A 15040-nucleotide genomic window follows, 5' to 3' on the forward strand; every position below is an offset into this window, starting at 1 on the left:
AAGTGTCTAAAACACAAAAATAGGTCTTTACATACCCAATGTAGCTTCCTGTCTATCAGATTTTGAAGTTTTTACCATCTCTTGGAAAGTGTAATCATTTATTCTTGTTAAGAAATAGGTCCTAAAACTTTCTTTTTATTACAGCTGGCCTCATTTTTATATAAAAGTACAGGGTGCTTTTAAATTCTTCTTCTTTTTAGTTGAATCCGTCAAGTAGTTATATACTTTTTTTTTTTTTTTTTACCATATCTTCCCCTTCACTGGAGTGTGTAAAAGAAAGTCCTTTAGTTACTAACACTAAATAAATCCCAGTGTTTTCACCTTATTTAAATTGCTCAGAATTATTTTTCCCTAGAAGAGATCAAATGTCAGTGGGTATCTTTTAAAATAAAAAATAGAGTATAATCTAAATATATATTTCATATTAAACTGAAATATATTTTCACCCTCCAGTAAATGATAATTGGATTTCTTAGTTATCTGTGAACCCTGCAGGTCCCTATATTTAATTTTAAAATATGGTGGAGAACTTTAAACTTGCTTTGTGCCTATTTATAACACTAAAATAAGTAAGTAATGAGATCCAGTTGCCTGGAAACTCCAAATCAAAATCCATAAGATATACTAACGTGAAGTGAAATAATCAGGGCAGCTGCTGCAGAGGTGGACATATGATGCCACCTTCTTCTGCAGTTTTGGTTATCCTATCTTCTAGCTTTTCTGGTGTTTTTAATTTCCTTTTTCTGCTCAAAAGATGCCTTGTCAATTCATCTTTTTAATTTTTGCTTGTTAAATGGAAAGGGGCAATTATTGTGGGGGACATTTGTTTTAAAGACAAAGTAAATTTATACTCGTTGAGGCTTTAAGTAGATAAGACTATGAAGTCTTTTAAATATATAAATTATATGTATAATTCCAGCATGTAAGGAATAAAACTTTTATAGGGAAGTCTTAGTTTCTGTTTTGTTTGTTGCTAAAGTTTATAGTCGGAGCTCTGGAAATAGCTCCTTTGCAGCTCTTCCCTTAAAGTCTTAATTGAGGTCTCTGTTGTTGCTGCTGTCAGTGTTTTCAATTACGTGTCAAATTATGCTAAAGAAAAGGGATGCATTATTTTCCTATTAAATAATAAAAACTTGCGTTTGAGTTAAGGAGGTAATTATCTCTAAGTTAATGAAACTGAGATTTTTTTCTCTTCTTTGAGAGAGATATCATTTAATCAGAAGACTTTCAAACACTGTGCTTATTTAGTTAAGTGCTTGTTTTGTTTGTGAAAAAGTTGGAAATTTTAACAATTATTGATTGGAGATTAAATTTCTTTATTCTGATTATAATCTTAGTTGAAGTCATACTTAAATTCATTCTAAATCCAAGATCCATCGCATCTGTGTTGGATTTATTAGTGAAGCATGGCACTGTGGAAGCACTGTGAATAATCACAAAGCAAAATCGCTTCTTTTCTAGGGTATACACAAGAGGAAAAGATAGAGATTGCCCACAGGCACTTGATCCCGAAGCAACTGGAACAGCATGGGCTGACTCCTCAGCAGATTCAGATCCCTCAGGTTACTACTCTTGACATCATCACCAGGTTAGTCAGCCGTCCTGAGGCTTCAATAATGTTCAAATCTGAAAAGGAGATTCCTATTTCACTGGCAACTCACAGCATCCATTTCTCTCTCTCCAACAGATTCCCAGCAAGCATTTCCATTACTATTGATTTACACAGGGCTCTGTATTAGGCAGAAATTCACAGGGAAAGCATTTAGAGTATCTTCATAGCTAACTAAGGACTTTAGTTGAGCCAGAATTTCAACTTTTCCACAGTTGCAATATAAGGGATTAATTCGATAAATTTAACAACCAAAAACATGGAAAATATTGAGACACCTTTTATGTCCCAGGATCTTGAAAGTTGAATTCTCCTGAGAAGTGAGATGGTACTTTCAGACATCAGTTTTAAGTTATTCAGATTTTCTTTTCTTCTCTTTGAGAGATTTTTAAAAATCCTTAGTGTTTTCATCTTTGGAATTAACACCAGAACGACGGAGAAGGTATATTCCCGACTTAGCTACCAAGTGGTTAAGCCCGTGGCAAGCAGCACATAAATTATCTGAGTCGAGTATTGCTGAGTCTAATTTATAGATTGCATGTTTGAATGGAAAATATATCCTGTTGAGAATTTCTATCTACAATAGCCTCTCACAGTTTTCCTGGCTCAGTATTGCAGGTCTGTTGCATCATCTGGCAAATTGTGTCAGGCTGCCAGGGCTCCTCATGCAGCCCGTTCCCAGTAACCGCTGTTTTTTCAAAAGAAGTGAAGTCTCCCTCTGTTTTGAACTTTGACTTAGAGTTTGGCCAGTCAGGCTGCTTTTTGATCTAAGCCAGCCTTCTTAAGGAAGTCTATTTGGAAGTCTGTTTAAATTTACTTACGAAACAAGTAAGACTCAATCTGACCTAGGAGTTCCTTTTCTTAACTTGTGATTTATTGTGTGGATAATGCCAGGGGAAATAAAGTAGGTGATTTCTGCGCCAGAGTCTTCCAAAAATATCATTATTCCAGATAATACCTCTTATGTCTTTGGGTAACTTTCAACAAGTCACTTAACCTTTTAGCTTCCCCATCTGTAAAATATGAGTGGTAGAGAAAAATATCCATTCATAGCTTATCTGGAACTAAATACTAATGACTTGAAGAATAATCACTATTTGTATTTCCCAATTGTTGCCTGGAGAATTATTTCTTTTTTATATACTTGTTAGCTCAAAACATCAGCTATTAAAAGCTGTGAACATTAGGAAATTTCTCTGAGCAGTTTTAATATTTATAAAAACAGCACAGGTATTTGCTACTCCAGGCAAGTTTTGGGTATTTAGTGAGTTACCCAACTTAGGACATAGATTTTCATCTTTCATGTGTTTTTCATCTTTTCCTGTGTTGTAGTCATAGACCCATAATGTTTGGGAGGACGGGAGGAAGTCTTAGAAGTCATCTAGTCCTCCTTACCTCCCAGGGTCACTAGACTGCTTGAATTACACTGCTTACTGCAAACCACTCCTTGGTGAGTAAATATAATTGTTATAAAAGAGTCTTTATATTCACCTCCCTATAGTTTTCTCATTGTGCCCTATATGTACACCTAGAATCTAATTCCTCCCTTGTACAGCCCTTCTGGCATTAAAAAAAAAATGCTGTCAGGTCCACATCCCATAACTGTTCTCTTCTTCAGGCTAAATATTCCTATTCTCTTTACCATTCCTCTTGACCCATTTTCAAGACTTTTCACCTTCCTGATTAGTCTTCTTCTGAATGACTCCTGTGATGCCAATGTCTCTTTTAAAATAAACACCCAGAGCAGAACTCAGTGTTTCAGACATAGCCTAAACAGTTCACGGTGTAAGAAGACCACTGATTTTCTTACTCTGACTATATTATTTTATGACTGTGTCTCAAGATTCTTAGCTTTTTTAGGTTATCCTCTTGCCTATTGCACATATAGTTACCCAACACCTTTAGTTCTTTGAATTTCTGCTGCACTTGGTCTATCTCATTCCATCTTTATAGGGTTGAATTTTTTAAAGCCCAGATGTAGACGTTTACAATTATGTATATTTTAATATACATGTTAGTTTCAGCTACCATTGCAGCAAATTGATTTTTTTTTCATCTTGATTATCATCCAGTACGTTAGTTTTATGTCCTCTGAAAATTAGCGTCTTCATGATCATCTAGTCATGGTTAGGAAACATTAACCAATTCTTATTTGACACTGGTGATTCTTCCTTTTTTTGGTTTAAAATTACTAAACCAAACCAGCAGTTGATGTGTCTACGTTCCTCCAGTCGCTGTTAATATTATACTGTCTGCATTAGTTCCTAGCCCATGATTGTTCTAAACACCTAAAAAAGTATTTTTTTGTTGTTGATGTCCTTATTATTTTTGGCAAGCTCCAGTTCATTCTGAACTTCCTGGTACCATTTCTGCATGTTCACACCATCCCTCTGTAAGCATCTTCAGGCCCTTCTCTTTCATCTTTTGTCCAGACCCTTTCATCTGAGCTCATCAAATAGTTGTCTAGGAAGCTACATTAGGTTTTTGTTTTTGTTTTTACATGTTGGTTTGTTTATTTTTAAAGTGCCTCCCTATTTTCTTTCTTACTGAAATTACATGCATTTGTATAATATGGACTTTATTCCTTTATCTTCCTATTCCTTTGATTGAAATTAGTTTTTTACTTTAGAGTGTTTAGCCAAGAATTTTATTTGTATTTTCTCAGAACTTAAAAAATCTGCTTGCCCAGAGTCTTGAATATATGTCTTACTGCCTAATCAAATCCAGTTTTTCAGATAAAACTGCATTCTCTAGCTGATGCTGTCCATTCAAACTCATCCAGAGCTGGGTGGCCAAAAATGATTGTACTGTATAAAGGATTATGAAGTGGCTTATGGAATTTGAGTCTAACATACATGTTTTTTAAGACAGCTCTGCTTAACCACATTTAGAACCTTTTCCATTTTATCACACTGCTTGCATCATTAGCATATTTCTTTCTTTAGAAGTCTCTACAATGAAAAGACACTAAATAGGGGTAATTAGCACAGTTCCAGATAAAGACTAGATTTCTGTCTCAAATTATTTTTGCTTTAGTTTAGAAAAAAAATTATTTTTCTGATTCTTTCAGCAATGTTTCATGTATAATAAATTTATCAGAATTTTCTTAAATCGACAGATTTTAAGAAAGCTCTTACACATATCATCAAGGAGTAAATCATGCTTTATGTGCTGCTAAATTTACTTTGGGGCTATAAATTGAAGAACCAATAATTCATTTTTTAAGTATAGCGTAATAGTCCAAGATATTCTATATAAAAGGAAAAGTTGTTGCTGGAAATACTCTGAATATTTAAGAAATAAGAATACTTTACTGAGGAATTTTTAAAGGTGAGGCAGTTAGTACTCAAGAAACTGTAATAAACTTTTAAATGTACACTTCCTTAAGGATAGTTGTTAATCACATGACTTCTATTTTTACAGGTGGTGTTTAGCCAAAAATAAAATATTTTTCTTTGATGACAGGTACACCAGAGAGGCAGGGGTTCGCTCTCTGGACAGGAAGCTGGGGGCCATTTGCCGCGCTGTTGCTGTGAAGGTGGCAGAGGGACAGCACAGAGAGGCCAGGTTGGACCGTCCTGATGTGGCTGAGGGACAAGGTCTGTGACTTTGATCTGGTGCCCACAGGCTTGGTGGCTAGGAGTAAATGGCAAAAAAAAGTTGGATGTGGAGGGATAGTGTGGGGTGGTCCTTGGAGCAATGGCACATATTTCTCAACTGGTAAATGCATCCAGTGAGTAAGTAAAACTTAATGGTTAATATATTTTATCAAGAGGATTCTTTTCTACAAATAATACAGAGTTTTAGCAGGAATAATACTTAGTATTAATGCTTTAGGGATCTATTTCTCCAGCTTTGTAATGATGGTACACTTTATGTTTGGGTTCTGGCGTTCTCATTTTTCCTTCTGATCCAGATTGTTAAGTCAGTCAATATTTATAGCATAGAAAGTTGCTACAACAGTAAAAAAAAAAAAAAAAAAAAAAGAAAAAAAAAAGAGAAAAAAAAAATCCAAGCTGTCCAAGTACTGCAAGGGCAGATCTGTGTTCTCTGGAATAGCTTCACGTGTAATATTTGTTTCTCTCACACATTTTCTTTGAGAGGTACACATTTAAGATGTAATTTAAATTATTTTTTCTTTGAAAAATAATTGTTGAGGTGGTGACAAGGAAAAAAAGGTAAGGAGTCTATTCTCGAGTTAATGACACGTGGACATTTCCTTCGGTGCCCAGTTAAAATGTCGTAACTTCTTGCCCCAGGCCACGCTGCTGCATAGCTGCCAAAATTTGCTTTCACACACGTGACTTGAGTAGTAGAGAATCTCTTCACTCTTGCATAGTAAAGAGATTTATTAGATGTGCTACCATTTCCATAGCTCTTTCTAGAAAGGAGTTTGATGAATATAGCTGAAGAACCATAATTTGTGATAAGCTCAGTAGAACAGATGCAGTTAAACATCTTCCCTGCTTTTCCTTCTATTGCTAAGCGCAGTACATTTAACCGCAATATCATCCAAAGAGTAGACTTTCCCAGATCCTCCTCTTCCTCATATGTGTTTCACCCCTGCTCGCACCGTGCCTAGAACCTCACTGGTTCATTTCTCCAGAGAGTGAACCTCCCACCTTTTGTTGAATTGGGGAGGGGTAGGGCCCTTGTTATGTGGAGTAGGAGAGGGATCTTAAACCCATAATTTTTTTTTTACACAGACTTAAAAAACTTCTTGTCTTTAGTCCCACTTCTCACCCATCTTTTCAGGAGTACCTCAAATTCCTGAGCCTTTGTGGATAACCAACCCACCCCCGCCCTCACAGACATTAAAGTTTCCACATTTTCTAGCCTGCTAAGTGTTTATTACTTCTTGCCCATCTGCTTGCGCATATCCAAAATGTTGTCAGCATGTCTTTTCTTCTTTCTTATTCTTTTTGTTCTTGTGGGTTTATCCGTTTTCTTTGTTTGTTTCTTGTCACTTTAATAGGATTTGGAGAGGAAGTTTAAAGATAAACACATGTTCAGACCACCATTTTCAGAAATCTGAATTTTTAAAAAGTACCCTAGGTGAGTGATAGCCTATTAAGAATTGTGTCACTCGGTGTAGCTGACAATGACAGTGTAGAACTAATGTATTTTTCTCTTTTTTCCCTTTCTAAATATAAGGGCTAGATCCTCATGAGTTTCCCCTTTTTATTCTTAGAACATTCCCTTCGTGCTGTGGCCTCTGGCACCCAAGCCTGTGTCCTTTTGTTCTTGTCTGTGATATAATAGAAAGGCAGAGAGTGAAATGAGTTTATCTAGTTAACACATTTTGAAAATTGTGTTTAGGATTTAGACAGTTTATTTTGGAATTTATAACAACACATTCAGAGGGATTTGATGTTAAGAGAAGCGTTCCATAGTTATACAGTGCTTATATACATCCATTAGCATATTTCTAATAACGTCTGTGACCACATTAGCTATTTAAAGGTAACCCAGAAATACTCAAGAATTTGTTCAGCTTGTGAACCGTGTGAGAACATCCAGTGTTTCATGGTAACATTTATTTGGTTATTTTTTTTTAATCCATGATTCACAGAACAAATCGTAAAAGATAACATAGTTAAGCAGACTTGGGTGGTTAAGATATTACCTAGGACACCCATATGAATAAATAATTAGGACAAGTACTTGTCTCTTGAGAGGATGATTTTGATTGTAGTTCTTATTAGAGATACATGGACTCCAAGCTGGGTCTTACATTGTAAGATACCCTGGAGTTACTGTAGGTGACTGTCCTCCAGATTTTAGTAAAATAATTATAAGGTATCCTGAATTGATGTTTATGACCTCAACCAAGCCAAAAGAAAAGTTTCTACAAAAAAAAAGTCTCTATTGGGTTCTCATGCCACAAAGTTCAAATGCAGCTAGCTTAGTAACTGAAAGTTTCTCATTAAGAAATGAATTACATAAAATTAGAGTCTAAAATAGAAGTTGTTTTAGAAATTTCAAGTAATGCAGTGAGGGAGCTATTTTTAATGTTAAAAGTATTGCTGGACCTAGAGTTGCTGCCAGGAAGAAAAGTAATTTCAGGCCACAAGCTTTAAAGACAGGCAGAAACCTCAGCATATCGAACAAACTTTCTGGAGTAGGCCCAGCAATACTGGTCTGTGAACAGTTGTCTTTGTGTTTGTGGGGTCTTAACTGTCAGAACAAATAACAGAGTTTAAAAGGCGGGTGAGATTTCCAATTGATTTGTGTTAGAGGAGGAATATTTATGGTTTCGGTCACTTCCCTATAAAGTATAGGAATTATTTCATAAAAGCAGCACTGCGAATGTTTTTCTGTATGTTATTAGTGTGTTCTGAATTGCCCTTTTCCTTTCTGGGATATTAGTTGGGTTGAAATATAAAAGTTTGCGGCTAAAGTTTTATTCTGCTTTTGCCTGCCTTTAGCCAAGGACACACATGTTCCATGTATTCAGTTTTGCAGATTTGGATGTTTCTCTCTAAAGAGTTAGGCATATGTCCATTTGTTCAATCACTCATGTACCATATATGTCCAGTTAATATCTAGTAAGATTTTTTCCTCAAAAATTATCCTCAGCAAAGAAAGATTCACTTTATAACCAATCTTTATAAAGTTTCTCAGAATATGGAGCACTCTCAATTATTTTTGAAAAATATGGTATTCATTGGAGAAGCTACATTAAACTTAATGTACCTCAAGATGTTAGTTTCTTAACTGTTCTCATCGAAGTCACCTGAAAAATTGCTTAGGAAAAAAAGAGACAAAATGAACAGATTTAACAGTTATTCATGAAGTGTGTTAGATGTTATTATGAATAAGCTTTTTAAATGTCACTTAAAGCAATATGTATGTGGTTATGTTATGGAGATCTTAGATAAACACTCAAAGGAAAAATGAATTAAACTAGCTGACTTACGGTAAGTGGGTGGTGGGTACTTTGGATGAAATTTCCAGTGGCAGCATCAAACACGGTTTCAAGAATGACTGTATCTCATTTGGTCTTGATACCCGGTAGTGTAAATCCTCCAGGTCTGTTTTTCTTCAGGATTGCCTTGGCTATTGTAGGTCCATCAAATATCTGTGCTAATTTTAGAATCAGCTTGTCAATCTCTACCAATAAATAAGTAAATAAATAAATAACACCTTCTGATATTTTGATTGTGATTGCGTTGAATCTGTAAATTAGTTTGGGGAGAATTGACAATTTGATATTATCAAGTCTTCCAGTTCATGACTAGCTTCATTTATTTGTCTTAATAAATGTTTTTAAGTGTTTTAATAGTTTTCAGTGGTGAGCTTTTGCATATTTTTCTTTAGATATTGAATATATTCCTAGTTAATTGATCCTTGTATGTGTGTGTTATGTGTGTGTATCATTATAAGTAGTATTTTTAATTTTTAATTTTCTAGTTTTTTTGGTTACTATATATGGGAATAGTACATTGACTTGTATCCAGCAAACTTGCCAAATTGACTTATTAATTCTTACTGCAGACTCTTTTGGATTTTCTACATATACCATCAGTTATCACAAATGCAAATAATGTCAGTTTTTACTTTTTCCTTTCTGATCATTATTATACCTTTTATTTCGGTTCTTTCCTAATGAACTAGCAGGGACCTCCAGGACGATATTGAATAGAAATAGTGACGGTAGACAAAGGAGGTAGAAAAAATGCCTATGAAGAATTACCAGTCTCTGTAGCCTTTGTTTTGTACCTTTGGGTGACTTGACTATTACAAAATCTTAGTGGAGTGTAGGATTCGCAGCAGCTGTCTGGTTTGACTCTGGTTTGATTCGTATGTCCCTTCACAGAATTCCCCAGTAAACACTGAGCCTTGCCTATTTGACTCTGTTAACAGACACCTCTTTATAAACTTAGCTGTCTACTTCCCAGTCCATAAGAAAACAGAAGCTGTAGATTGGAAAAAGGGCTAAGTGGTTGGGTGGTATGAGTCACAAGCATTAGGATTTGATGTCAGTGAAAACATGCCTATCCTCTCATGATAGATGCCCTGGGCCCCCACTGGCCACAAAACATAGGGCTGGCTAGACCACAGATCTAACTCTAGGAGTTTCTCTAGTTCAATCTGGGTCCCAGTTTGAGTGAGTTGCATTTCGACATGTATTGTTTCTCTGATATGTTTGCCTTATGTAGGAGGACAGTGAAATCAACCTAATATAGCGGAAACAGGCAGATATAATATCCTTAATTTTTGGTGTATCCTTTCCAGACTTCACAGTTAAAAATGCATCTAAATAAAATAGTCAAAGTTTACAGCACTATTCTCCTCCTTCATTAGCTTTAATTTTCCTGGGTCACCACACTCTTGGCTGTCAGCAAGAGTATGCCGGCTGGAGGAGGGGTGTCCTGCCCATCGGCTTATTGCCGGAGCGGGGCGGGGGGCAGATGCTGAGAGGAGAGCCGCACTCTGACGGGCCTTCCTCACTTAACATCGCACTCATTTGCTAGGGTAGCTTTTTCCTTAGCCTTTCTTGGGTCCTTTTCTACGGAGGAATCATCTTCTGTCTGGCTGCATTCAGGGCTCTTTGTTGTGGCTTCCTGCCATTGACTTCTCAGACCCTCAGCGTGCTTTACGATGGTTATTTTAAGCATGACTCCTTTGTAACCAAAACAGGAAGCTGTTCCTGCAGGAGAAACAAGTGTTTTTGATCCTTTCAGCTCTTTTTTTTTTTCCTACTAGTCATCGCTAGATCTGAAGCATATCCATTCTCTTGTCTAATGTCATGAATTTCTTATATTAATGGAAAATACTATATATAATGTTTTCAGGAAGTAACCTCTGAGCTTTGTGTAACTTTTTGCTAAATTCTTTTGTCTTTGACTTCTTGGAGCAGTCTTCTAACTGTTGCAGGATCTGTCCCTTTATCTTTTGGATTTTACATTATTCAGTGCTGTGTAACAAATTACACCAAAACTTAGTAAATCAGTTGGCAAGCGTTTATCATCTCACTGTGTCTGTGGGTCAGGGATCCAGGAGCAGTTTAGCTGGGTAGTTGTGAGGTTCTGGTCAAGCTGTCAGCCAACTGGAGGTTCAGCTCAGGGCGGATCTGCCTCCAGGCTCACTGATGGCGCTGTTAGCTGAAAAGGGTTCCGAGACCCACCGAATTCCACCGTGTATGTGGAGGCTTCCCCACGCCAACAAGCAATTCTGGGATGCCAGCTGGGTGTCTTAAGAATTCAACTCAATTCTGACACTCACCTACCTAGAGACAGCATCCGATTCCACAGGCAAAGGGCTCAGTCTCACAAGACTGCCCTCCACTAGAGGCACGTCATACACCAGGGTCATTCCCTGTACTTCGGACTGACTGGCTCAAATTGGAGTTTCCCACAACCCCCTCCTTGGGCTTAATTTGCTAGAACGTGTCAACGAACTCAGGAGATCTCCCCTTTACCCACTAGATTACCAATTTATTATTAAAGGATATTAAAGGATACGAATCAGCTACATAGGGTGAGGTCCGGAACAAAGGAGCGCACGTCCTCGTGGAGCCTGGGGCCTGGCACCCTGGCACAGGGAAGCTCTCCAAAAATGGACCAAAAAGCTGTCCTTTGGGGCTTTTATGGAGGCTTTGTTACTTAGTCATGATTGACTAGATCATTGGCCAGTGGCGACTGATTCAACCTCAGACCCTTCTCCCCTCCCCAGGTATCAGTGGGTGGGACAGAAAGTTTCAACCCTCTAATCTCCTGGCAACCAGCACCCATCCTAGGTGCTCCTAAAAGTCACCTCATTCACATAACAAAAGACAGCTTTATCTCTGTCAACACTCAGGATATTCTAAAGGCTTTGGGAACTGTGAGCCTGGATGATGGGCAGATACAGATGAGAAACACTTCTTAAAATCACAGTATCGCATAGCAACCTGGGTTCCTTGCTGCATGTTGGCCAGATGTTGAGGTTCTCGCCACTTAGGCCTCTTCCTAGGCTCAGGACACGGCTGTTGGCTTCCCCAGAGAGTGTGCTGTGCAAAAGGGAGAAACAGAGAGCCCAAGACAGAAGCTGCAGGCTTTTATAATCCTCACTTCTGCCACATTCCGTTCGTCATACAGACCAACCCTGGTACAGTGAGAGGTGGCACTCCATGGGAGTAGGGATCATTGGGGACCATCTTGAAGGCTGGCTCTCACAGATTTTTTTTTTTTACTTATTTTAAAGAAGGTTATTATACATTTCGTTTCTATTAATACAACCCCCATTCCTGAAGATTGAAATAGTTTGTTTAGATAGAGTTTTAAAGAAGACCTGTGGTTTGGGTTGTTAATAGAGGGTGGAAATTTCTGTGCTGCAGGAACAGTTAAGAATAGCTGTATAACTCTGTTGGGTGGGCCTTCAGGGGAGAAAAGCTTAATAAGACCCACAAGCAAATGAATGATTCGTTAGTAACAATGAAAGCAACTTTTACTTGTCAGCTTTTAATGTGGATTTTGTTGATATTGTTCTTGTTTATTTTGTTTTGTTTTGTTTGGGGACATAAAAACTTTGTTAGCTGTTTTTAATAAAGTGAGGATAATTGAGTCGTTTCTTATTACTTGGTTCCAGTTACATATAAAAATCCTCAAACATTTTAACCTAAATCCCATATCTTCCCTTCTGGCTAGAGTTAGAACAAAAAAGAGAGAGTAATTTGTGTGTTTGCCTCTGAACCCAAAAACCACAGACCAGATGCTTGGGCTGTTTATTTTAGATTGTTATAATAATACTTAGAAGTCAGATTTTTAGTTTCTGAAGAAACGCCTACGTCTGACGTTGAGGTCTTTGAATACAGTGTGACGAGCCACAGTTTTAGTGTTATTATGGGGGCCAAATTTAAATTGGCCTACATTTTCCTAATCTTTAAGCAATGGCTTTGAGAATTTCTGCACATCCTTACAGAATTTACTGATTTAAAAGGCTGTAGCAGTTCAATAGTCATCACAATCTAAGATGCTTTATTATCAGAAGGATTTTTCTAAGCCAGCATTTAAGTTTGTGCTGTTGAGTATCCATCCATCAAACTTAAGCTGATTTCTTATTAAAGACCCAGGTTGCACAGATAGGGCTAAGAAGTTTTGATTCATTTTTGCATTTTTAGTATTTAAAGTCTTGCTTCATCTGTTCATGCTTAATCTTTCCTTTGATTGTATTAGTGACTCGGGGCAAATAAAATTTTCTAATAGTCAAAGGAACAACTAAGGTTAACTGTTAAGGAATATGGACTTCAGAGAGAGTTTTACTACCAGGGCACCTACCTGGCTTGCTGATTCTAAAGCTTTGGGGGTTTGTAGGGTTCTGTTACAGCTAATTGGATTTTGCAAACCAAGATCTAATTAAATTTAGCTTAAGACTTTCTATGCTAAATCCTTTGCATTTGTAGGGATATTAGGCAGCATGTTGTGTCCAAACATCTAAAATCAAGTGGTGTTCAAATTTGAGATGAAAGTGTTATATTGGTATATACTGCCAGTATCATGAAGATATTCTGTTCTGACATTTATGCTGATTTACTGATTGTTCCCTCTTCAATACTGGCCTGGTTTAAGAGATTTGTTTGCCTATGTAGACTGGAAGGAAGCTGTAATAAAGGAAAAATCCTACTTACGTATGATAGGAGACAAACGTTTGTTATTTAAACTCTATTTGGAAACAGGAAAATCAAATATTGTCTAAAAATTAAAAGTCATTGTTCCATTTAATGAATCATATAGGAAGATACAGTGGCCTTTGGGTGTCATTGACATATATTATCAAAACCAGCCTTAAGTTACAAGATAGTAAAACAATACTTTTAAAAAATAATACAAAAAAAAAATACTACAGATGGTGTCTGCATCTTAACTGCTAATCCAAGTAATTCTCCAAGACTATCTTCTGAATCTCTAACACAGGAAATGAGATTTATTAATGCAAAAAAAAAACCCTGGGCGACGGTACAAGCTCTCTTGTCTGGTTTAAAGTTAGGGTCCTATGTCTTGGACCTTTGTATAATACTGATTTATTCAGTAAGTGAGTCAGCTAACAGTCACTGAATACTTATGATATGCCGGGTTCTAGATTGGATTCTGGGAAGGAGATGAAAGAGAACTTCTAACAAGTATGTAGTCCACTGGGGGAGGTAGATATATAAACAAATAATTTTTAGATGTGGGATAAATGCTGGTTTTTAAAGTGCTGTAGAGGCATTGACTTGATCATTGAAAGCTTCATTTTATTTATTATAAATATTGTAGCTTTTAAGAATTGCTTTTAGTAAATCGAGATAAAATGGTCATTTATTTACATCTCAGAATTGATTTGAATAGGTAAATAGATGGAAAAAAAATGTTTTCCAGATACCTTTTTTGATGTTCTTTATTTTTATGAATAGATAACTGTTACTAAAATTGAGAAATGGTTCACAATCCTAATGTCCATCTATATCTCAAACAGTTATTATGTAGAAATGTTTAGTAGGTAAACTTGAAAGAAAATGTATTTGGTAATGTTAAGGTTGTATTATCATCCCCAAAATAATGAAGAAAATATTGGCAGAAAGGACTTAAAATATTTTATTGCTAGCATGAAGGTTTTTTCTGGGCATTTGATCCACAGATTTCCCCATTACTAGTTCCTTTAAAAAAAAAAAAAAAAGAAAGAAAAACAGATTGAAAATATGCAGGCACAAATGCTTTGGCAGCCAGGGTCAGTAACTTGAATCTCAGTTGCGTGTAGCACACTTCCTCTGGCTGGGAAGATTGTTTTTTGGAAAAGATTAACCTGAAACGGACAGACAAATTATATAGTTGAAGATATTCAGGTTTTTCTGATTTGTTTTTAGATATTTTGTTTTCCACTTTCTGCCTTCCTAAGAGAAGGCTCTCAAATGCTTTTTATCTATGGTCAATTTAGCTTTGAGGCACATCTATTATCTTGTAAGAAGTAACAAAGCCACTTATAATCTCAGCATCTCATCTAAATTTGTAAAGTAGACTTGGTTTTTTTTTTTTTTAAGTAGTTTTATAACTGCAGCCATACAAATCTCTCTTCATGCCTAAATGGGGTCTGGATCCATGTTTACATACCTATGTATGCTAAGGAATTGAGATGTAAACTGTATTCCCATTCATTGGTTCACACACGACCTCTCTGCCAACTACCTGTTAATATACCTAGTAATACACGTCCTACGCCCTGCAAACAAATATAGTTCAACCAATCTGTAAGTTTCATTTTGCTGCTTCTTCAAGATGCAGGAGCCCGGTGTGATTGGATTCAACTTTCAAGAAAAAATTTTAATCATTTGGCAATAATTTTGTCACATATTTAATTTTCATTTATTAAACATCTTTATATTTACTTGACAAAGCCAGTATGAAAGACCTGATAATTTCTTGGCAAATCAAAGTAATGATTAAGTGTTTTGGTGATTTGTCATTTGTGCAT

At 36.4% G+C, this 15040-nt stretch overlaps 1 protein-coding gene across 3 annotated transcripts in view; it reads left to right on the plus strand.

Moving 5' to 3' along the window:
* The window catches only part of LONP2 (lon peptidase 2, peroxisomal), a 95684-nt gene that overhangs the window by 57265 nt on the left and 23379 nt on the right, over positions 1-15040 (plus strand). For all 3 annotated transcript variants that reach the window (XM_082437698.1, XM_082437697.1, XM_082437699.1), the window contains 2 exons: positions 1462-1588; positions 5075-5208. In XM_082437698.1, coding sequence (XP_082293824.1) covers positions 1462-1588; positions 5075-5208 — 261 coding nt within the window. The remainder of the gene's footprint in view (positions 1-1461; positions 1589-5074; positions 5209-15040) is intronic.

Source organism: Balaenoptera physalus (genome assembly GCF_965194825.1).
Source record: "Balaenoptera physalus genome assembly, chromosome: 19".
Classification (NCBI taxonomy): Eukaryota; Metazoa; Chordata; class Mammalia; order Artiodactyla; family Balaenopteridae; genus Balaenoptera; species Balaenoptera physalus.